This window comes from Zosterops lateralis, assembly GCF_965231275.1.
Source record: "Zosterops lateralis genome assembly, chromosome: 9".
NCBI classification, from domain to species: Eukaryota; Metazoa; Chordata; class Aves; order Passeriformes; family Zosteropidae; genus Zosterops; species Zosterops lateralis.
The window spans coordinates 29,589,619-29,614,651 of record NC_139769.1 but is presented as its reverse complement, the minus strand read 5'-3'; the positions used below and the strand labels follow the sequence as shown (position 1 = coordinate 29,614,651).

Below are 25,033 nucleotides of genomic sequence, written 5' to 3'. Positions count from 1 at the left end.
AACGTACCTGTGGTACACATAAGAAAGGAGCAGCTTTGTCTGGAGGCAGGATTGATTCAGGAGGGATTCCCAACCTGGCTGCTCAGTGATCTCATGCTCTGGGCCATCATTTTCCCTTCCACTACAGGGATTCCTTTTATTTCTCTCTGCACTGCACCTTTGGGACCTATGTATGAAATCACTGTAGGCTACTCTGTGCTTTTAGGCCTAGCCTTAAGTAAAGACATTTAGAAGGCACAGTTCCGAAACATATTTCTAGACTGTGTGATAGACATGAGGTTTCTCACTATTCTCGAGGTAAAAGGAGTAGCTCATGTTTTTCACATCTGTGACACTGCCTCTTCCTCCATCTTGTCTTGATCTTTGTTTTCTGCCACTGTGCTTTTATGGATACATCTTGTGTGCACTCACAATTATGGGACAGAAAGGAAGGACAGTCTGCAGAAGCCACTTGGATCCACTTCTGTAATCTCCAGTTACATGAGAATTTTCATTTTGAAAGAAGAATTTTCTAACCTTCACTGTGGAATTAAGCCTTAGAGGGTGTTAACTACAAACACAAGATAATAATTTTCTAAAATGTCATTATGTGAAAGCCATTATTACTACAGGATGCCTGAGGATGAAAATACTCCAGCCTGTCAACTTTCCAGCTTTCTACGTCAACACATGGCATGAGGCCACTTTTTCTTTCTGACTCCTAATGCCAGGGGATAGATGCTGTCCTATTCACTCTGACTGCCCAGCAAGGTACACAGCAGGAGGGGAGTGAGGAGCCCTCTATGCTGTGTGCTGCCAGCTCCCCCAGAGCTTCTTTATCCCACAGGATTGCAAACCCATCCGTGGGTGGGTATCCATTCTTTTGTCAGAGGACCCAGTGGGGCTTGCAAGACTGCTTGCAATGTTATTATGGAGAGGTTCCCTTGGGTTGTTTTTAGCAGAAATGTGAGTTGCTTGTTTTCCAGAAGAGGAGAAGTTACAAAAACAACACCAAACAAAAAGGGGAAATTTTGTGAGAGCAGGGGCTCTGTTTACCATGTTAATTTCAGGGAAAGTTATTTGGGAGGAGGGAGGAAATAGTTAAATCCTTGTTTACCATTCTGGAAACCCAAATCCCCTTGGTTTACACAAATAAGAGAAAATGGCTCAGTGGCATGAGCACGTGGCTGTGACCAAGGAGAGTTGGGTTTGTTGGGTTTGTTCCCTGCCCTAACACATACAGATCTCTAAGGCCCCTCTTCCCTCAAGATGAGATTTAACCCATCTCACATTTGATCCCAGCTGAAGATAAAACCACTCATCAGCAGTGAAAGACAGGATATTCCTGATGTCAGACTTGTCCAAGAGCCCTGGGTGTGCTGAAAAGTCTTGCAGAGGAACTGGCCTTGCTTCCCTGATTATTAGGCAGCTGTAATAACCCATTGGACTAAACAGCTGAATTCACACAAGAAGAATGTACTCTGCTTTTTGGGCTTCCCATGCATGCAATGAAGCTGCTTAGTCCTTTCCTTCCTGCCAGTGGGGTGGAAAAGATCCTGATTATTACAACCTGCTTGAATGTTGAAATGCTAAAGCCATGAAAGCCTGACTGTAAGAGGATCTGTCTAGCTGAGAAGGCAGTGGTGGAAAGTAGTCCACTGGTTCCTAAATCCTTTCTGTTTGGTACATCCACCTGTCCTGGCTGTTGTATAACTGATTTGGATCTCCTTGGTGCTCCCTGCCATCTTTTGGGAGGTGGTGTTTCTTTCCTTGCTGCAGAGACTGCAGTCTGTTGGGGGAGGCAGGATGAAGCTGCCTGTGCTGAAAGAGCCCAGGAAAAGAGGTAATTAACTCCTGATCTGAGCTGCATTGGGCCAAGGCCAGGTTTGCTCTGCCCATGGAAATGAAAATTGCTTCATGTTACAAACTGAAGGAATTATGAGATAGCAGCTTGAGAACAGAGCAACAGGTTTCACTGAACCCTCCCTGGGCAGTGAAATGATTTGGTGTAGGACGAGAAAGCTCTCATTGCTCAGGGTCCCTCTGCCCTGGCATGCAGACATTTAGGGGTGAAGCACAGTCACAAAGCAGAGGGACTCTACAGACACCATCCAACAGGAGCCTCCTTGCCCTTGGTGAGTGGTCAGGGCTGCCTCAAATCAAGGCAAATACAGTTCCTCTGGGAACTCTAATGCTTTACTGGATCACTTAGTTTCTCTTGATGAGTGCTGCTTCAGAGTCTCAGTTGCCTGGGTCCCAGTGGGGATTTTGTTGATGGGGGTTTATTGACTTTTTTTTACCTTGAAGTTCCTGCAGTGGTGGGAGTAAAGGGTAACTCCTGGAGTCTGTTTATTTTACAGGTTGCATTTTTAAGAGTTTGCCAATGGTACCCCAATTTAAGGAGAAGTCATTTGTTTATTTAGCAGTGCATGCACATACTGATCCATAAATAAAACTAGAGTGTTACTTAATAAGACCCAACAGAAGGTCAGCCCTGGTTCATTGGTAAACTGATCATTCCAGAGTGCAAAAAGCACCCTCTCAGGAAATTCTTTGTGTCTGTCTGAGGGAGGTACCAGCCAAGTATCAGTGTGATTTGTACTCCACTGAGTTTTCAGGACTTTCTGCGCCCATACCTTCTGAAAGGAAAATGCCAAAAGGTCCAAGATGGAGTCATTTCCAACAACCTTTACTTCAGACCTCTGGAGAGACTTTCAGAGTTGTAAGATTTTTACAGCTGGGTCTGCAGATCCAAGTTTGCATCTATGGGAGAAAGAACAGACTTGAATGCACTGCAGTCTCTCAGAGGGGTCCATAAATTTCCATTCACTGGAGCTGAAATTCACCCCACCTCTCTTAGACACCAAAGAATGACTTGTCTGGACCTGAAACAGTCCCCCAGGCTTCTACAGTTGTGTGTATGGGATAATCTTGGGATAACCATCATAGGAGGGAAGCAGCTTTCTAGGAGGAGCTGACCTCTCCCCAGTGAGAACTGTGGGAAGTCTTGGCATTGCCTTAACCCCAGATGAGTTTCCCTTAGATGTCTAAATCAGGTGAGAAGCACCTGGTGTGCCCTGTGAACATGTGCAGCCATAGAGAAGGCAGCCACAAGGTGTTTAGGTCACTTCAGCTGATGCTGTGTCCCACATTACAAATCCTTACATGACTGGGAGGCTTGAGCCACAAGCAGCATTAATTCAGAGAGCCTGGGACAGATCTGAATGAGATTTGCAAGCAAGACATGTCAGATGTCACCCCAGGGGATTTGCCATGGAGTCCTGGGATGGGGCCAGGTTGAGCAGATGACATCCAGGGCTGATCCAGCAACAGTTCCCTTGGCAAACAGGGAATTACTTTGTGTGGCTGGGGATCCAGATCACACAGCAGTCTCTGTTCCACTGCAGCAGATGCTTTGGGATAAGCTGGCAACCACACATATTGCCAAGGCCACAGGTCACCTTGGCCAGTACAGACTGCACATATTCTACAGAGAGGTCTGTGCATAGTGAAAGTGTTACCAGGTGTGTGCACACACAGTGGAATAACCCAACAAATATTTGGAACCTTGATCTGTGATTTTTGACTTGATGAGGGAAGAGAGGAGCAATCAGGAACAGTGCACCTACAAACCAGTTCAAGTCACTGTGAAGAGGCACAGTTGAATGGAGATGCCTCTAAAAACCTTAGTCTCAGGAGCCTGAAGACACCACAACAAGTTGAAATACCTGCAAATTCAACATTTCTTTGAAAAAAGATAGAGGGAGGAGAGACTTTTCACCAATTCTGTGTTTTTACTTTTGCTGCAGGCATACACTGGGTTGCTGTTTCAATGTTTTGAAAGGAACAGAAGCTGTTCATATTCCTGAGCATAATGCTCAGCCTGGGCCCTCCCTTTGGAGAACATTCCAGGTTGGGTTAAGCAGTCTAACCACAACTGTGCTGTTTCAGTCTGTTCCAAGCACAGCCAGAACCAGTTTATGTCTGCCTGCAAAACATCCTGTAGTTCCTCTGGTGGCCTGGTTTGTAGAGGTGCTACTCACTCACAGCCACCACTTAGGTAAAGCTGTAATGCTGTCCAGATCTGTGCCTCAGTTTCCTTATCCCAAACACAATAAACCCCAGTCTTCGTGGCCTAGGGGTGTATGGTGTCATACAAATACTGTTATGGTGTCATACAAATATTGTTGTTTATGGTGATGAGAATGTGAGCATTGTTTGATACTGTGGTCTGGGGATGCCTACTTGCCATCCTGTCTTTGGAAAAGACAGGAATTGACCTGCATGTTTGAAATGCAGCATGTTGTTATTGCTCTCAGGCAAACAGAACTATCTCCTCTTAAAATCAAGATAAACTGTTTTACTTCCATGAGATGTGGTGATGTCCACAGAAAACAAATAATTTTTTTGCAAGCGGAGGCAGGATTTTCTTTCAGCAAGTGGGAAGAAGCATCAAAGGAAGAGAAGGATGGGATGCAGCACAACTGGTCTTAATCACACATGAGTGAAGTTCCTCTGGACAGGCCTACTGTCTGATATGCCATTGTCAAGTGCTCTGGGGAGCCTGGAAAAAAACAAATGAATGGCACAAAGGTACTCGGGGCTCCTGTGGACTAACTGGCAAAGCTTTTGCCAGCTGGCATTAGGCAGTGCTGAACTGTCCCTTGAATGCAGTGTCCCTTGAATGCAGTGTCCCTTGAATTTTCAGGGGGTGTTTGGTTATCCAAGTCTCTGTCTTCTTTTTGGCAGCCACAGTTTCTCAGAACACAAATAAAATCCTGTTTGACTTTACAATGAAGATGCTGAGTTGGATGTAACAGGGATGCACTGTCACTGCACAGCCTCTGGAGAGAGGCGAAGCTCCCATTTCAGTCCAGTCCTGCTCTGAGCTGGTCAGAGTGCTCTGGAGGGGTCAGCTGCCTCTTCTTGCCTGTCAAAGAGCCTCCAGTGGCTGCTTCCTGGACCAGGCATGCTGAGCTGCCTGAGTGGATAGGACAGGTCTGGAAAAAGAGAGGTTGGGGAAATGCTTCTTGACAGGGCTGTTCCTCTTGACATCAGTTTCCTCTGGAAATTGCTGACTTGATTCACTAAATTTAGGGACAGGGAATATGCTGATTTTATTAGTGTATTCTGTAGGAAACTGCTGTTTCACTTCAACTATTTCAATACCATATAATGTATTACACTGTCATCTCACATAACATGTCAGTTCAAACTAGCTTATATAAACATCCAAACAAGAAAGTCAAGCTAAAAATATCTGATATCATTTCAGTACTTCTGAAACAAAGCATTTCAGCACATCCACTCAGCTGCACATTTCAAAACCATGGCACTCTCTTCCAGTTAGGAACAAAAGGACATTTGCAATGTCTGCATTGCCTTTGGAACATGAAAAGCTCAAGCTGTGGTGGTTGCTGGAGCTGCATGGCTGGGATTGCTGCTCAGAATGCAGCAACAATTGTTTCTTTACATTTTGAGGGGTTGCAGTGGTGTTTGCAGGCTACAGTCAGGGCTTGAGGCTCACATTCACATAGCAAAGGTAATACTTGGCCTTCAGTCACAGAACAGAAGCAGTGGACCTGATAAGGGCAAACCAAGTGACACCAGAACCTGGGTGGTGGCTTGGCAGAAATGGGATTTACTGTGCTTTGGTCAAGCCTTTACGTGGTGTGGGTGCCTGGGAGAAAGATCTGATTGAAGGACAAGTTGGGTATTTCCCTAATCACCTGCCAGTGGTGAATGAGGACTGGAGCTTGAAGGATCCTCAGTGTTCTGGGAGCCTTGTCTCAGACAGGGTCTTGATCTTGGATTAAATCTCTGGTGACAAGATGGAGAACAAGTCTTAAATGAGCACCAAACAAATGGGATTCAAACCCCCTCTGCAATCCAAGGAACTAAAGACTTCTTAAAATGAGTGGAATAACATGGAAGTTGAGGCAGAGCCATTGAATTGACTCTCCAGTCCTTGAACACCAAAGAACAACTGATACATAGATGATTTCTAAGTAAAATCTCCTGTTTGAAATTTGTGATTATTTATTATTGTTGTTGTTATTATTATTATTATATACAATTGATAAAATGCAGACAGCCCTGAATTTCTAAGTGAAGACTGGCCCTTATCCAAATTAAAGAACATTTAAGGGTGGCCTGTACTACATGACTGGGAGTTCTTGAATTAAAATATGACTCAGAAAGGGAGGAAACCAAAATATTTTTCAGTCTGCAGCCTTCTCATGTATTTAAGCTCCTGAAGGACTTGTGTTTCTTTACTCTTGAGATTCATTATGTCACCAGAAAAGCTTTACTATTTTACTGTGGAAGCAACATAACCATGAAACATTAATTTCCAGGAATGTGGAAACCATGAAATATGTTTTTTTTCCTACTAAATTAAGATTTTACTTTTCTCTCTTCTCACATAGTTAACAGAACCCATTTTCATTATATATTTATGTATATGCATTCTGGAAATTCTAATAGGAAAGATACACAAAACACAGGAAGAACAGTTTTACATTGAAAAATGTATTTCACTGGTAACCACACCAGTAATTTACATTCCATTTTTCATCCTGAACCACTTTGCATTCTAAACTCACCTTGGAACCAGGTCTCTGATTACTGAACTGCACCCACTCTGGTGTGTACATGACCAGCTGATATAGTGTGCCCTGTAAGATGTGGCAGCTGTTTAGATTTGTATAAAATTCTTTATCCCCCCATTTCCACAATGCCATTCTCTCACCATGGCAGTGACAACACCACTCAGACCTGCCTGGCACAGATGCCACTGCACAAGGATCTCCAGCAGTCCCCAGGAATTCTGCACCATAACAGATGTCTCTGGCTGGAAGAAAAAAATGGTGAAGGGCAAATTAATTTCTAATCCATGTAAAGGAAAATATGTAAATATTCCCTTCTTTTTGCTTATTGGTGTTACTAACTATAGGTCTGATGCCTCTTTCTTGATAAAAATATTACTTACTCAATTTCCATCCAATACCAGCTGATCAGAATGAAAGAATTAGTCAAAACATTCCAGAAGCATCTGAGTCATGGGAACCATAGGTTTCTAGGCTATAAGAAATGTCAGAATATTCACCGAATCACCAGTGTGGTTTTCCTTAATGCTACAATTAGTGATGGAACATTAACAGAAGAGTTACTGGATAAGAGTTGATGGCAGAAAGCCTTCTGTCATAAACTGGTAATTCTCAACATGTGCAAACATATTGCCAGAGAAGATGAGTTACGCAATTAAAATCAAAATTGGAGATTTGTTATCAAAGGACAGCAATGTGTACTAAAATCCAGCTGAGAAGCTCCCTTATCTTGTTATCTTCAGGCTTCTTTTTTAGTTAATCTAACACAGCTGACAGTATTTGACACAGCCAATTGTGCTTGCTGTCATGTGAGGGGTGTTTTCCACTCCTTTCCACTAGTACAGAGAGATTTGTCAGAGTGCAACTCTTTACAAAGTCTGAAAAGCTTTGCCAGGACTGCATTTCAGGGGAGTAAGATGTGATAAAAATTCTGACAGTCAGGACATTTCTAATGTTATCATTAATTTCTAAAATGTTGAACAAGCCTTAGTAACATTTTAAGTGCAAATTATGTTACAACTTCAATTCAAAAGAAACATTTGATTTTGTCTGGAGAAAAAATTTTAATCAACTTGGAGAACTGTAGTTGTGTAGCTTTCCCTCATAACAAATTTCAAAATTCCCTCTTTCACATCTTTAGAATGAAGCAGAATTCCAAATTCTTAATCTGTTTGCAAAATGAACTTTCTGTGCCTCCATGAAGAGGACAAGAAGCTCAATTTATAATTTCTGTGAGCCTCAAGGAGATGGGCTGCATGTCAGTATTTTCAAATCCAGGCTTATACAGCTGCTCTTTGAATATAAATCACAACTTTTGGGTTACACTAACACTCTCTGCAGTTTAGCACAGTTGTTAATTAATACAATACTGTATTAGTTCTTCTTACAGTCTTACTATTAACGCTCCGTGAAGTCCCATTAGCTCTGCATATGGTGCCAGACTCGTTCTGAATGTGGGAAAGAAAGAAATGTACAGTGGTATGAAAAATAAAGACAGGCTTTCAAGTGGTTTCCACTGTGAACATTTGGGAAAAAAAATATTTTCTAGAATGTAATATGTGGGGCAAGCTTTTCACAAAATTTCAATGCAAACATGCAGATATTTGTCAGCCAAGTTTTCCCCCCGACTGTGAAATCCCCTATGCACCACTATTGTTCTACAGCAGAAACATCAGGAAGATGAAGTAGCTCCTAAAAATGGAAAATTAACCAGGTTGTTTTATTGTCCAAATTGACAGAAATGCAAAAAAAACCTCAACCAAAAACCCCACAAAACCCACCAAACAATCAATCAAAACCAACAAAAAAACCCCCTGCATAGCTGATGCCAACAAAAAATTAAACTTTCCTTATATTCTTGATTTAAATATTTTAAAGTACAGGTAGAGAGGACAGTCACAATTTGGGTGAGGTTTTCCAGAAGTGACTTGAATTTCCTGCTTCAGTGATCTAACAGATTCTTCTTAAATTCCCAGAAGACTTAAGTGCCATAGTAAAACCAGGCTTGTTAACAGCTCCTACACAACACCCAAAAATCTATTAACTACTACAGAAATTTCAGAACTAATTATTGTCTATTAAATTAGTTTTGTACAGTATTGACTGCTTAATGGAAGAGAGATCTGACAAGGAGGTTAGGAAAGGTTAGGAAAACTTTAAAAATTGAAAGAATGAAGGAGCAGGTAGGATTTAGATGCAGATTGTTCCTGGGAGAAACTTCGTCATTCTCTCCTGATCCTTTAGGAGCTGCTGCCCTGGAGCAGTGCATGGTGAGAATTCCAGGAGGTGCTTTTCTCCTTCCCAGTGGCATGGCTCATCCACAGTCTGGTTCCTGCAGTGTCCCTGGGCAGTCAGGAGTGGCCTTTCTGCATGGCCAGCATCCAGACAGGGACACACTGCTCGGGGAAACCCTCCTGCCTCTCCTCCCGCAGCACAGTGAGACCACTCATCTCGATGAGGCTGTGCAGGATGTTCAGGTCTCGGATCACGCTGCTGTCCAGGGAGTCCAGGGTGCAGCCCTCCCTGGCCACATTGTCCTTCAGGATGATCACACCGTTGTCCTTCAAGCCGTCCTGGCAGCGAATCAGAAACTCCAGGAGATCTTTGTCTGTCAGGTATCCTACAGGAGAAAAGATGGAAAAGATCACTGTCAGCCATTCAGACATGTTGGAATGGTGCCTTGATCTGAGTCTCCATGGCCTGTTTATTCCAGGAAATTATTATTCTAGTCCTGCCAGATATAACTAGGAAATCTTGGGCAAATCAACGAGATCAATAAATATGAACTCCAATCAATATTTAGGATCCATACTGGTAGCAGCAACAGATGTGGACAGAAGCCACTGAGGGGAGAGGAGAAAATAGTGGGTGCTGAAGGGATCTTTAATCTGGTGGTTTAAGTTATAATAAGAATCAGTGGCAGGAAGCTAGAGCCAAACAAATTCACATAGGGAACGAGTGACAAGTGTTTAACAGTGTAAGCAATTACCCATTGGAAACTACCAACAGAAGTGGGGTTTACCACCTCTTCAAGTCCTCAAACCAAGTGTGGTTGAATCTTTCAAGATATGTTTTAATTGAACACAAACTACTGGCTTAGCACAAGGGTAAAGGAATGAATAGAACAGCTTGGGATATAGAGTAGGTCAAACTAGATAATCCCAGTCCCCTCTCTTTTACTGCTAAAAATCTCTGTAAATTTGTGTAACACTATATACCCATCAAAAGAGTTCTGGATCAAAGATCCAGCAAACAATGCAAGATCTTCCAAAATGCCAGTTAAACTCCTCATGTTACTCCATACCCCATGGGATTTTTGCAGATATGTTAACATTTTAAAATAGTGGTTTTTTCCAAGATATTATTGAGATTCTGTTTCTTATCCTTCCTTCTCAAAGACCAGGAGTTTTGTTGAGAACAGTGGTGTAGAGCTCAGAGAAGAGCAAAATGAGAACTCTCAGATGTGAAACACCTAACAAGAATAAACAAGGACAGGTGATCAGAAACTGAATGAAAAACTTGGAAAAAATAATCACCTGTGTTTTCTAGTTAAACTATTTTGTTTTCTTGATGGAAGATTTAAACTTTTATAAATGGAAGTTGTAATTTCAAAACCACATTTTGACAGAGCATGTCAAGTTTCTTTAACTAGTCCTAACAAAAAAACAAAAAAACAAACAAAAAAAAAAAAAAAAAACAAAAAAAAAACAAAACAAAAAAAAAAAAAACCAAAAACAAACAAAAAAAGGCGCTAAAGCTGAATACCTTTCAAGTTGAAGGAAAATGGTAATTTCGAGATGAAATGTAAGCTTGCACTTTCACTTTTTTCCAAAATGACTGGCAGGGTTCACATGCTTATGCATGCATAAGACAAATCAAGATTTCATTGGCAAGATTTATTGAAGCTTTTGAACACCTATTTTGGAACTTATTTTTCTCTTTACTTGGCTTTTAGGGTAACTCCCTAACAAAATGAGATCTTGAAGGTGTTGCTCTCTAGCAGACACTCACTCCATCAAATGAATTTGTTGGCATATTTTAGCCAAATTCAAGATAGGAGTAAAAGTTTGATTAATGACTAAGATGACTCAATATCTCCTTGACATTGATGGGGAAAGGAGATAAAGATCTATGTCTATGTTAAGAATAGGATAGCTCCCTTAGTTAGGAGCCACATACCTGACCAACACAGCCTTAGGGAGGTCTAAGCTCATTTCTCCTCATTTTGACTTGGATTTGTTCAAAAGGCGAGGCAAGAGCTACATTTACTGCAATGACTCATTATTAAAGAAAAGCAAAAACACAAAGGAAAATTACACTGCTCTAAAGCAATTTGTTCAGACCTCCTCTTGAATAATTCCTTCTGCCCTCTAAAACTGCACCATGGACACTTTGGTTCACAGATTAGGAGAAAACCTTCTTTCCACTGCACAGAATTTTATTTTTCTTTGGTAAGGTACATAGCCCTCATTATCTGATTGCTCCAAATGCTGCAGGCATTCACTGGGGTGGCTGCAGGACAAGAAGCAGATGTTTCTTATAGGAGAGGCTACTGTGTGACACAGCTAAGGGAACCTGTCTGATAAACATCACTGCATGTAGTAAGACCTGATCTGATTTATAGGTATTGGTGATTCCACTATGGCTTTTTTCCTGATTGTTTCCTGAAATACCTCCAAATCTGCATAACCAGATTCAGAAACCACTGTTCTCAAGTCTGGCTGCACCTCAGGCAACTAAGAAAGAGTATTCCTGCTCCAGAAAATCCCCTCAGCTGCACCTTTGCATGCAAGCTGCTCTCCAGGGACTGGTACATTTCTCCAATACATGACCTGAAAAAACCAACTTGATTTGTAGCCACTGTGCATGTGGCTTGGGGGAACTCTCAGAAGTCTCTCCTGATGTTTTAGGAACTAGTCCCAAAGACTGAGAACTCCTCTGAGCCCAGGTTGCATGTTCTGTGAGATGTCAGGCCAGAAGGATCACACAGAACTAACCTGAAACCCACTGAATCCAGATGACGTCATATCTTTGTGGGGCTGGTGTAAATTCCTGGAGGCTTTTGCAGTAATACATCTCTACTCTGTCCTCCTTGCCCTGCAGGTAGTTTGGGACCTCAGCCAGGAAATTCTCCATCATATCCACCAGCTCCACACTCTTGAAAACCGGCAGCAGGACGTGCTTGCTGATCCGACCTATCCCAGAGCCACAGTCCAGGGCGCGGCTGGTGCCAGCCTTCCCCACCCCCTGTGGGATACAAGAAAATTATTTGAAATCCGAAAAATACCACCTGAAAAGATCAGAGCAACCCTGCAACCCTCTCTGTGTCCAGCCAGCCTGGTGTCTTCTCTCCTCATCTTTGCAGGGCTGTTGGGAGATTGATAAGAATCAGCACAGATTTGGGTTCCACTGTCTGGGCTGGGCTGGGCTGTGACATTCCTGGGCTGCTGCTGCTGGGACTTTTCACTGCATTTATGGCTGTACAGGAAGGTTTTGCTTGGTGTAAGAAGAGACAGAGTATTTTACAAGCTTCTAGCTTTCTCGGAAGATCCACTTCTCTTTGTAAAGTCCTTGCAATTTCAAATGTTCACACCTCACAGGCAACTATGAGACTAGATAAGCCTCATTCTGTGACCTGTAAAGGCCTCTAAAAAAGGAAGCATACAGCAAATACTGCATGGAAGCAGTAACTTCTGCAGCACAGAGCTCCCAAGGTGCCCATGGGCATTTCTGCAGATACACAGAATCCCTGAGATCAAAGTGCAGTTCTCAAAACAAATTGTGTTTGAACAAAGATCTTGGAGTGGTAGGTAACTTACGAGAACTCAAGAAGTTTGGGCTGGAGCATATACAGAATTTCTCTTTTAGGCATAGAGACAAGAAAGATGATTAACTAGGTTTTATTTAACTGTTCCTTTTTTCTTCATAAATGTCATCTTTGGACAGAGATCAGACATGAAAAAATGTGGCACAAAGGCTGTGACTATGAGAAAATAATGAAGCGCTGTTAAAAGAAGCTTTATAATGAAAGCTGTATTTCACCCCGAAAGCTTCCATTCTAGCTATAAAACAGCTCTTAAGAGCCTGCTGCTGTTCTGTAAAACAGAAATTCTGAGTCTACACATGCACTGACTGTGGGATAGGAGCTCCCCTGGCCAAAGCTATCTGTTAAACAAATATATTAAAAGCAAATGTAAACACCTTTTCCCTGTCCTCTGGAACTGAGCGTTGAAGTGAAAGCTGTGGGCCAAAGTTCCTGCTGCAACTTCACTGCACTCAAAGGCAATAAGTCCAGGAAGAGTCTTGCTCTTCTTGCTTATTGGGAGACCCTCCTTTGTAATGAACCAAGCATAAATCACGTAACTCACACTTTTTTGGCCTGGCTTCAGTGGGTAATTCAGTAGATTATTAAGGTCAAAGGACAGCACTGTCAATGACATGACTATGAATAGCCCAGGCGAGCATCTGATTACATGGAGTAACTGCAGAAAGAGCACATGGCCCTCAAGGGCTCTCACCAGTCTCCAGGGCTGCTGCTGCCAATTTGTATGGCCAGGAAGATTAATCTCCTGATGTGTGCATGAGTCCACAGACCTTCAACCCTATTGGGCTCTGGAGACTACCTGTTTGTAGTTAGCCAGAAAATGGGAGCCATTCCTCATCCACAGGCTGCACTTAGGAGCACGTGGCTTTTGCTGAGGACCAGACTAAGAGGTAACAAGGAGTTCAGGAATGGAGAAGGAACAGCGTCTTGGATCTTTACAAGGTGGATGTCCATATTGCTGGCTGGCAGATACATACAGGTCTACACTGATGGGATTAACTAAAAATCTTTGAGGAAGCTGCTGAGAAAACTGAGATGATTTACCAAAACCACCAACAGAATTTGACAAAAAGCCAGGTAATTCCTTCAACACTTGTGTTTCACAAAATCTACAGTCACAGTACCTCACTCAAAACAAGAAATTCATCTCCCATGACACATCACAGCAAGGACCTCTGATGACACATCTCTGTGTGCCATCAAGAAGAAGGAAAGGGAACAGTCTTGGGAGATGAAGTTCGATCCCACACTTTGCTGAAAAGGAGTGAGAGCTTTGGGCAGTCAGTTGAGAAGCCCTGTGAAACACCACGGCTCCATTTGTAATGAAAATGTTGACATAATTCCATGTTCAGCTAATATATTTTCAGTTTGGAAGTGCTCAGGGCTTTGACAGAGAATTAACATTTTCTTTGGAAGGCTAACATTTTCCCAAAAGTCTAATTGAGTTGAAAATCAGACTCGTTATTTAAAAAAATAGTGTAAGTGAAAACCGTAAGCCAGAACAGGTTTCAAAATTTGAGACTGACTGCTCTTCTGACTACTTGCTTCCCATTACTCAGAATCACTGTCCTTAAGGACACATATACACCCCAAAATTGTTATCTAAAGCTAAATATGGCACTCATAAATTTCATTCGGAATAAAAGAGCTATGGGATATATTCCTGGTGCTACTTCAGGTCTGGGAAGAGCAGAAAGGCAGTGAAGTTATGTAGGACAAAAAAAAGAATCAGAGTTCAAGAAACAGATAAAAATCCCAGAGGTTTTCCTTCTAAATAAATAAAAAAGAGCACATTTTCAACAACATCTCTTCTATCACCCTGATCAAACTGGAGAAAAATCACTTTCAAGAAGTTTTCACTCAGCAAGTAACCAATCATGCAGGTGAGTTGGGGGCAAGAGAGGGAGAAAGCGTTGAGGGCAGAGAGGGAGCTATAAAGTCAATATAATCTCCATCTGTAATATTTTACACACCTACAGCTCACAACTGACATCGAATTAATGCTTCCTTTGTTTTCTTTATTTTCTTTTTTACTCCCCACCTCCGGATTAGGCACTTGGAAACACAGTGGCTGTGTGGACATTGAGGCATTAGCACGCTGCCATAAATATGCAGGGCTGTAGCTGTGCTGATAACCTTGTGGCTGAGACAGCCTGGAGCTTGTCTGCAGAGCACTGTTGGCTCAAGCCATGTTGCTCTTGGTTTGAGTTCTGCCCACACACACATAAAACCTCTTAACTCGAGCACAGTGGCACTTTCAACTCCATTCGACTCGCCCGCGAAGGAGACAGGCTAAAATATAAGTGAAGCCTTCAGTCCCTCTCTGTAATTCCTTCCATGTGCCCGGGCAAGATAAATTCTCCCATGGTAAAGAAATGTGTAGCTCAGTTTACAGTGGTGCTCAGGATCATGCTAAGAAATGCCATACCTAAAGGTATGCAACATCAGTCATGGAAGGGAAATGTCACTGTGTGGCATTTCCACGCCAGCCAAACTAACTCAAGAGGGGTAATCTGAGTGGAACCGGGCAAGTATTTTTTTAGGGAGCGCTGGTTTTGCCAGAAGGTAAAGTTTTAAGTGAATAAAACTCTCTGTGAAACTGGTATTTCAAATCTGGAGAATATTTTTTAGCCAAAAGAACATGGAGAAGAATGTTAAAAATGTCAAAGTACTTATTCTTTTTTCATAACTTTCAAAGAAAAAAGAATTCAAACTTGTCAACTTTTCATTTCTATAGAGCATTTTTTTTTATTTTGGAACTGATTTGAGCTCTTGAAAACAAAGAGAAAAGTTTTTCAGAGGGTGAAACAATAAAAAAATTGTTCAGTTGATCTGAAACAAATTTTCCTACTTTCCAATTTTGTTAGACTTCTCTTAAAAAAAGAGAAAGTATATTATGGTGAAGGAGATTTTTTTTTCTATCTTGATCACCTTATGGGTTAAAAAAATATTCATAGAGCCGTAAACTTGGTAAGACAGTTCATTAGCTTTATTATAAAGTCACTGCTACAGAAAGCCACTAAATATCTGTATCTGGTTGAGCAGGATTCAAATTTCTGTAGTAAGAAAGGAAAATAGACCATAGGTAACATAATCAATTGACTACATCTCAACAGAGGACAGGCTTTAACAAACTAAATCAGAATAAGCAAAAGGTGCAGACTCCTTTCTGTTCCTCTTTTATTTTTTTCTTGTTTGATCTTGGCCATTCAGAGTATCCTTTCTATCCCTGGCTAATTATAGGAGTAGGAATTTTGCTCTGGAGTATTTTGTATCTGTCATCACAGCTGATGCATTGGGTATGATTCCTCTTTGGCTTGTGAAACTCTGTCACAGACTGTACATCTTTCCTTTTCAGGTCTTGGAGAGGAGAAAGTGTAACAGTGTGACACAAACCTGCTGCAGGAAACTGCCTCTATGTGACGTCTAGGAAGGGAGAAACCTTCCTCTGAGCACACACTTATGCACCACTTGAATTCCTCAAATGTCCTTAAAACAAGAGTTAAATAAAACTTAAGGCATTTGCCTCAACTGTATTTAATTTTTTTCTGAATTCATTTCCTTACTGAACCTTGTTTGTTTTTCCTCATTTTGTGTTTGTTGACAGTGTGATATGGGGAGGTTCTGAGCACCCTTTTTTGCCTCAGCATTAACACAAATAATTGTTGATATAGAAAAATGCAGCTATCCACTTGTGTTTTGCTGGCTCATGGCCCCAAGTGTCTCCCTCTATCAGATAAAGCAAACTTTGCCATCACTTGCCCTTCACTGCTCTGCATGATTTGTATCTGTTGTCAAGCCACACTCATTTTCCAGCCCAATCCATTTGAACGGTGCTTTTTTTTTATACAACATCTAATTAACCTATTGAGCTTTCTTCCCACAGTGGATCATTCAGGCTAAAAAAAGGTCATCTGGCTTTCCCAAATTTGTACATTTGAGCAGAAAATTAAAGAGCTATGGTAGCATTATATAGAACTAGTCATTTTGTCAGCAGGAGAACTTTAAAAATTTGTTTGTGGATTCTTTTACATCTAATACTGTTGTTGAGCGGATTTAGTGGGCTCCTTCCCTGGGAAGAGGGAAGAGCAGTCAGAAAACTATCAGGCCACACTTCTAAAGATTTTCAGACTTCCAAAGATAGCTTTAGAACTCAACAGGATTTTTGGAAACCTAAAGACCAAAGTGATACTGCTCTTAAAATCCCACTTGGCACCTTCTTGCAATTCAGGCCAGAGCAGACCTTTCAAGATGTTTACAGCCCTTTAGCAATCTGCCTAAAAAGGTGTTCAGTGACACTGGAATGTTTAAGGAAAAATATTTTGCCTAATGTGTAACTTATTCTATATACTTCCAGTGTGTGGGAGATGGTGAGTTTTGTTGCAGCATTCTCAGAAATATCTATAAATAGGCAAACCAGAAACTGGGCATTTAGTCTCAGCTAGTTTCCCAACTGGACTGGAAGAATTTGCACAGACAAATCTGCCACTGAAGCCAACAAGGATTTTATCACGAAAGGTCCCAGTCCTGCACTCAGAATTAATCCCTCACGCAAACTCAGCTACAAGAACTCTTTGCACAACCCTCATTGCAGCTTGGGAGCATTAGTAAAGGATGTAAAACAGGTAAATAATGGTGTGAGACCAGACAAAATGTGTATTCATGCTGATGAATGACCTGTCAGAAGACACGACTAGACCCAACAACAGTGGTGACCCGTGACTGCAAATCAGATGTGACACGTGGTGGCTGGGCACCGTGCATGTCATTTTTGACACATCACCACTGCTTCTTGCAGAAGATGAGAGTAAACGACTCACCCCAACAAACTTCCTGAGAAATTCCCGGGAGGATTCAACGTCTGTGTTGGAGAGCTCGATGTAGTCTCCCATCATTCCCTCCTCCGTGGCGGGCACCTCCCGGTAGAAGTGCTTGGCCCTGGCATAGAACTGCATCTCCCCATTGATGACTTGACTTGTCAGGGCGTAAAGTTTCACTGCAAGCAGATAAATGACCATTTTATTGCTAGTGACAGATAATTCTGGCTTAGTTAATTGCTCCAGAGGCATGATGATGAAGACCTGTAAATTTAAGTTGAGCCTTCAAAACACCAAATCTGTTCCTAAAGCAATGGTGGAAGGAACGGTGTTGGGTTGAATCCTACAAGATCTTGAAGGGATCCAGCCCTCCTCGTGCAAATTTAGCGCTTTCCAGGTTCAGAAGTCATTTCAATCATCACACTAGGTTTTCGTGTCAGTGAAAAATCACTTCAGGTTTGAAGTGAACACACATGCCAAGGACATGAAGTGGTTTGATTTTTCCTGGAAAAGCTGTGGGGCAGCATTTAGCACTGTGCAGGGTCATAATTTCTGCTATCACTGACCCAATTGTTGTGCAGATCCTCAGATACGCTTTCCAGTTATTGACAGCTGCATGGAGACTGCACCAGGAAGAGAGTGGATGAATGAGGCACTTGCTCTGGTTTATTTTTAGTGATACTGTATGGTCTGTGGCAGTGCAAGTAAGCTGAACCAAGGAGCAGATGGTAGCCTCAGGCCTAAATGAGTACACAGGGAGACCCAATTTAGAAGAGACAGTCCTAAATTTTCATCTACCACAGATCAAGGAGGAAGGTAATCAGTGGGTGATAAACTGAATGGTTCCTGTGTGCCAGAGCCTTGGATGTTTCTTTTCATTGCTTGGCTACATTGCTGGTAACATACAGCAATCAGTATTTTGAAGCTTTCTTATTAAAACCTGTGAGTTTTGCTGGATAAAGGGCTATTTTGCCCTGTTCTTTGAAAACTGAGGTCTATCCTCTACATCCTGGCTTTTTCTGTACTTGATGTGCATCAGCATACCAAAAGTATGGGTTCAAAGCTCGAAAGTTTGGATTGAGGCAGGCTATGAATTTTGCTTGGAAATCATCACCCCTGACTGTCTCATGTGTGCACACAACTGCCCAGGTGTTCTCCTGTGAGTGTGACAGACCCTCCACCAAAAACACACCTCCAAGCCTGACAGTGAAAGCCAAGCAAGGAGGGATGGAGCCACACTAGGAACCAGCCTTTGCAAGCACCACCTTGCACTGTGAGACCAGCTCTGCTGCAGCTTCCCAGTGTGCTCAGGGAACTGGAAGTGGTCCAGCAGCAAACACCTTCTGTGTTCATGACAAGAGAGAGAGGGAGAGCTCCCTGCCAGCTGCACAGAAGGACCAGGGAGCAGTTCTTTGTCCCTGCATCTTCAAACTTCCATGGGAGCACTGCCAGCTGCTGCTGGGAAGGGGCTGCATAGGCATGTGCAGGCTGGGGAACAGGAATTATGCCCACCACACAGAGGAGGAGAGTAAGGCCAGAGCCCCTGAATATAAGCCTGGAATGTATTTAATTGAGGGCAAGCAAGCTCAGCGGGGAATGATAAGTGTGTGCCTGCCCATCCTCAGCAGGAGTGTGACATTTTGGAGGCAAATGACGGGGGGACAAAGGAAGTAGGGTAGGGAATAATTACCACCAAGGACCACTCGGAACAGAATAGTGCTATTGGGTTACATATAAGCAGCGTGCCCAGCATATCCCTCATCCAACAAAAGCAGCATTACCAGCCCCTCTTGTCATCACCTGCTTAAGTCAACTGCTGAATGGATACTATTAAGGCTTTAATCCATTACACATTTATGTTATGCCTGAGAAATTTATACCACAAGAAGCACTGAGCCCAGCAAGGGTCAAACCTGGGAGTTTTACACACTCCACTGATTATATTCACATACTCAGAAGAAACCATTTAGCTGAAGAAATTAATATGAAGGGGGCAGCAGCCAATCCCCAGCACAACTTGGCCAGGGTGGCTCCCAGAGCCTGGGAAAAAGACTCCATCAGTGGCTGGGATTTTTCCAGTAAGGGATATCTCTGTCCTTATCCAGAAGTGGCACCATCTTGTCTTCTCTGTGTCTCCTTTTGCTCTGTTTCTGAGGTCAACCTTTCTGCTGAATAGAACTGAATCTCTGTTGGGATTCATTTCTGTTGGCTTTGTGAGATCTTCCATATATGAACCCAGTGATGATTCCAGGGATTTTTTCATGGACCTGTCAGGGGACAGTGATTTATCCCATTTTGCTAGATTGAAAGGAAAGGCATTTACAGGCTGTCTGCACACCAGGACAGCATGAACCAAATATTCAGAGTCCTTCTACTCAAAACATGACCCTGACCTGCAGCAACACAGGGGGACGATATGGTGTTCAGGATATCAGATCTGGAGTGTGTGCTCTCACATTTCTCACTCAGAACCAATATCAGGCTTGCAGAATTCCTGCCAGGACTTACATGCACACACCAGCTGACTGCAGCTCCTCCCAGGCCATCTGGGTCCCCAGAGCCCTGCCCTACGTCTGGCATCTGAAACCAGCTCTGGGTGAGCATCCACAGGGGCTTCTCTATGCATTACACTGTGCAAAGATGTTTTTATGAATGTCTCCCACCCCAGGGCATGGAAGGACATGGGCCAGTGCAAAGAGGGGCACTGTACCCAAAGTTTTCTCCTGTGGGCCCACAGCCTCACCTGTACAGTGTGAAATCTATAGAGGTGATTTCCACCTCTTGCTCCCTCAGTGTTGCTCCTCCCTCTCAGGAATTTGCAGCACTGCCAACTCTCCCAGTGCACAACCGGTTTTCCAGACACAGCCAATCAGCCTCACCTCTGATCTGCCTTGCAGCTGTGCCTGGCACACAGGCTCCAGCAGCAGCACCACAGGGAGAAGGAGGAGGTTTGCCAGCTTGCAGGAATCTACCCCAAAAGGGAAGTGCCACATGTCCTTGGTGTCTGTCAGTGCTGCAGCTGTGCCTCCCCCTCATAACAGGACCTGCCTAGCCAGAGGCATCTCTCTTTCCATGATCCATGTGGGACTGCCTTGTGCATCAGGAAATGAAATACTTGTGAGGCCTGCTATGGGTGCACAGCCTGCCTTCAATGAATTTCATAAAGTAGGGCATGAGCAGGATAGCACAACACAGGCTGCAACTTCCTCAGACATCACAGGGCGGGCAGCTGTCTAACATATGAGGTTTTCAGGGTTAAGGCAGGTAACTTGTAAGATTTAAAGTCAGGAATGTGTTTCCAGTAAAGAAGAAACTTTTTCATGGCACACTTGTCCCTCAGCTGAATCTGCTGGCAAGTCCCCAGGCAGAGATGGTTGAAGCAAACCCACAGCTCAGGCAGGCTGAGGGCATGAACTGGCTCCCTAAAGGTCACTCCAGTCATGAGACATCAATAATTTTCAGTCACTGCAAACACAGTCTGGATGCAGACTGTGATCTACAGCTGAATGCCAACCAATGTGAACTTAGAGAGACACTATCCACCTGAGCCTTTTGCCCTGCAAAGTTCAAAACATTATCTCTCATATTTTCTTATGGATCAGTTAAAAATGTTGTTTTCAGGGCATCCGGTCTAAAGCTCTGAAGAAATGGACCACTTAATAGGTAAGACCCAGTGCAATCCCAACCTGCAGTATGCTGCCTTACAGTTCTTGACTTCAGGGTTTCCTCAACTAAATTTCCCTGGCAGAAGTAAATGTTGCAAGTAATTTTTTTGAAGTTTTTATTTGTGAACATTATTTTGTGGCTCAAATTGCCTTCTGCAAGATACTGAACTAATTCCAGTTTGGCTGAGTGCTCCCTTTTAAATGCAACATCTGCTTTGTGCATCAGTTGAAAAACAGTTATCTGTGTGCACAGTAGAATCTACCTCTCTACTGTGGTCTGAGCACCATGTAAATTCTGTTTTATAGAGGATGAACATCATCCCACCCCCAAAGCAGATTTTACTTACAGCCACGTGCCTCACACACAGGAATATTTGTCTCCAGGGATGGATCTTCTCAGTTTTCCACTGCAGATCTCAGCCCACTGGCACTGAGTCCCACAGCCCATGTAAACACGTGCATAATTTCCAGCATCTGAGTAGCTCCAATAAAGTCCACTGGGCTTAAGGGCTCTCACACACATTTAAGTACATTGTTGGATCAGGGCCTGAAGTTACTCATGTCTTTTATTTATAAATGTTAGCCTGGTCTGTAAAAGTGACATGTTTCTTTTAACAGGCTGTGATACCAGATATGCTCAGCTCCTAAGTAAACATGCCTAGAAGAGCTCCACCACTGAACCCAGCAATGGAGTGGGGGGAGTGTGGAGTTAGCAGAGTTTGAAGGAAGTTTTGGACCTTGCTGACCCTGGGCAGCACTGCAGGATTCAGTATGAGGCTTGGTTTCACTGTTATTATTCCTAAGTTGGGTCAAGCACATGCTTAACTTCCCTGCTAGGTCATGGTGTTGCTCTAGTCCTTTGACACTGTTTACACAGAGATATCTGGCTCTAGTCTTGAGGCCTGAGAAGTTCAGCTCATTTCTGCTCAGGCCCACTCTGAACTGAGCTGGAAACATTATGCAGAGATGTTCAGACCTGCCACGTTCTGTCCTCGCCATCACAGAGAGCACTGGATCACAGGATAGTCCAAGTTGAGAGAGACTTGAGGAAGTCTCTGCTCCAAACTGCTGCTCATAGCAGGGACAGACATGAGGTTCATCAGGGTTTAGACAGCCAGGTTTAGAAAGCCTCCAGTGATGGAGAATTGTACAACGTCCCTGAGCAACCTGTTTCAATGCCTGACAGTCCTCACATAAAAAGATATAGCCAGTCTGGACTACTTTTGATTTATGGCCACCAGTCTTTGTCTTCATGCTGCACACAACTGTGCAGATCTTAGCTCCATCTTATTTCTGACCTCCCTGTAGGTAATAGCAGGATATTTGGCCTCTCTTCTAGCTGAACATGCCCCATTCCCCTTGTCTGTCTTCACAAGGCATGTGTTCCTGTTCCCTCACCACATTGAGGGTCTTCCAATTCATTCCATGTCATTTCCTGCACTAGCAGTTCAAGGCTCTACATGTAGGGTCTAATGACTGCCGCAGAAAAGGGGATCATCCCTTCCTTCGATCAACTAGCCATGCTTTTGTTAATTCATCCTGGGATTCTGTTGGCTCTCTTTGCTTCCAGGACATTCAGCTGCTGCCTACCAAAACCCCACCAGGAGGGCACTCCCTGGCCAGACACTGACCAGTCCGTGGTGCTGCTGCCCAGGGGTACACCACTTGGTGTTTGGGCTGGAATTTCAGTGGATTTGAATGGCACTGGGTTGTTACTGCCTCCTTCCTCAGGCCTGTTTAGGTGCCTCTGGGTGGCAGTCCTGATTTAGAGCTTGTGGGCAAGTCCTGGCAACTGCCTGCAGTCTCTGGATGGGATGATAAAACATCTTCCAGGTTGTTCACCTCCTCCAGGTTACTGATAAAGACAGCAGGGGGCTGAAACCAGATGAACGTGAAGGTCCCTTCTAGCTCAAACCATTCCATGGTTCCAAACAGGACAGGTCCCAGGACAGACCCTTGCAGGATTCCACTGAGCTCAAGATTTGAGCACAACTCTCCGAGCCAATCACCCAAACATTCTTTACCTGCCTGACTGTCCCCCTACCCATGCCCTGGGCATCATAGCAGGATGTGAAGTTCCCTGGATTCAGGGCACATGAACTATTCCACCTGTCCTCACACCCACTTTTAATTCATGGCAATAACCATGGAGTAAGAGACATGCTGCATATTCACATAAGGGCTGGCCTCACAGTCCATCTTCCATGGAGTCAAAGTCAAGCTGGCAATAGCCTTGTTAGATCATTAGATAAGTTTTAATGAGGCAGGTCATGAAAAGCCTGGCAGAGGGGACCTTTGGTCTGATAGGAACATTTTTCAAAGCCTGTTGGCCAGGAATGGAAATTCAAATAAAATTCAGACAAGAAATAAGTATAGTTTTATGAGTGAAGCAATTAGCCTGGAAACAGCTGAATGGTGACTGATGGGTTCTCAGCCATTTGAGACACTTAAACCAAGGTATTTCTGTGTTCATAAATACATACTGTGACCCAGACAAGTTACAAGCCCAATGCCAGAATTTTTACACTCAATTTTAAGTTAGACACTCATAATGGTACCTTGTAACCTTAAAATGATGTAGTGGTACTTACACTAACAGTTAACACTGTAGGAAATCCTGCTCAGTTTATTTTCAAAACAAATGAAAGAATAACATTTTCATCGACTTCATGAGATTCCATCAACCTGTAAATTATTTCCCTTCCTTTCCATCTTTCCTTTCTTTCCATTGTTCACAGCTACCTACCACTAGGGATAGGAGTATTTATCTTCCATGTTTCATTTTAAATAGCTGCAGATATTGCATTTAAAAAGCCACATTAAAAATACTAAGATAACATGGAAATATTTTTTCTCTTTACAGGATTAATGAATTCTACCCTCTTGAGCAGAGTTATCACTGGCATCTGTACAGTTCACACCAACAGGTAAGAGATTTGTTTTGCCTAAATGGATCATTCAATTAGAAAGGAACCCCCAAGAATTCACTTAAACAGATTGCACAGGCTCATCCTTCCCATATTAAAATTCCTGCAGTTCTGACATTGAGTGTAGGCTGGATAATTCTGCTTGAACCAGGACATGCTGTCATAATACAGATTCAAGTCAAATCTACTTTTTTTTTCCATGCAGGGAAATTTTGTTTCTTATTCAGGGTTTCTTATTCAATTTTCATAAGAAATGAACATTCATTTTCTACATCTTAAAAGAAATACAAAAAACCTACCAAACCCTCTTGGCATTCTGTACCAGAGGCTGCCACTGAAATTTATCTATAAACAATTTTTGGAAGCATTTTCCTCCCAGAGAACAAACAGTAGGTTAGACAATCTTTTGCAGAAATCTCCGTAACAAAGACTCTAAAAAAAAAAAAAAAAAATTTAAATCACTTCCTTTCAAGCACTTGTCCAAAACAATACAAACACTAGAATTAAGGATACCCAGAATGACAACAAAACAGGTATCAGGCAAAAGAAAGAACCATCTGCCAGCTCTGCTAATTTTCCATTTGTCCTTCCAAGCTGCAAACAGGTCAAAGCATGTTTTACTCAAATGATGGCAAAAACAGGGATGGTCAGACAGAAACCAAACTTCTCATTCACTCTTGCAAGTCTTTCCCTTGCCCTCCTCTAAGAATCTGTGAAGTATTTAGGTGAAACAGCAGGCTACTGGATTAGAGGGAGTTGGGAGACACAGTTCCAAGCTCTTTAGCGAGCACTGCAATCTCCTGAGCTGCATTTCTCAAAACTACTCCTCCTTGTCAGCGTCAGTAACACGCTTGCCCTGCACCATCTGACACGATCCATCTTTCCAGAGCACACACGGACACTCCTGCCCACGGCAACTCACCCAGGGGAAGCTTTTCCAGCAGATAAAGGTAACACTTGAAGAAGTCGTTTTGGATGGCCTTGTGCAAGACAAAGGACATGCTGTGCCGACAGAGTTCTTCGTCTGTCTTGTGCCAGCGCGACTTAAAAGCCAAATGTGCTGCTTTGTAGGCCATGATGAAGATATCTTGGGGGAGAGTGGGCAGCTGCTGTGGCCAGTGTTCTCTGGAGGACCTGTCCTTCCGAGGGGGCAGAGGCAGTGTCATTTAAATTGTGGCAATGTGCTGTCATTCTATATCGGGGTGTGTGGCAG

At 43.0% G+C, this 25,033-nt stretch overlaps 1 protein-coding gene across 3 annotated transcripts; it reads right to left on the bottom strand.

Moving 5' to 3' along the window:
- Positions 1-6,985: 6,985 nt before the first annotated feature.
- NTMT2 (N-terminal Xaa-Pro-Lys N-methyltransferase 2) lies at positions 6,986-25,033 on the bottom strand. 3 transcript variants are annotated; one of them, XM_083867902.1, is made up of 5 exons: positions 24,743-25,033; positions 24,120-24,252; positions 17,232-17,407; positions 11,585-11,834; positions 6,986-9,207 (listed from the first exon to the last, which is right to left on the bottom strand). In XM_083867902.1, the coding sequence occupies exons 2-5, from the start codon at positions 24,133-24,135 to the stop codon at positions 8,939-8,941; spliced, it is 711 nt and encodes a 236-aa protein (XP_083724028.1). In that variant the 5' UTR covers positions 24,136-24,252; positions 24,743-25,033; the 3' UTR covers positions 6,986-8,938. The 3 variants fall into 3 exon arrangements, with proteins under 3 accessions (XP_083724028.1, XP_083724026.1, XP_083724027.1); XM_083867900.1 differs by lacking the exon at positions 24,120-24,252 and having other exon boundaries at positions 24,743-24,936; XM_083867901.1 differs by lacking the exon at positions 24,743-25,033 and having other exon boundaries at positions 24,120-24,630.

Bases quoted from the DNA above. Each gene is read 5' to 3' on its own strand.
- NTMT2 (XM_083867900.1), bottom strand. From the start codon at position 24,896: ATGGCCTACAAAGCAGCACATTTGGCTTTTAAGTCGCGCTGGCACAAG. The intron at 17,408-24,742 runs GTGAGTTGCCGT...ATCTGCTTGCAG, and splicing joins GCTGGAAAAGCTTCCCCTGG to TGAAACTTTACGCCCTGACA. The intron at 11,835-17,231 runs GTGAGTCGTTTA...TGTATCCCACAG, and splicing joins TTCTCAGGAAGTTTGTTGGG to GGGGTGGGGAAGGCTGGCAC.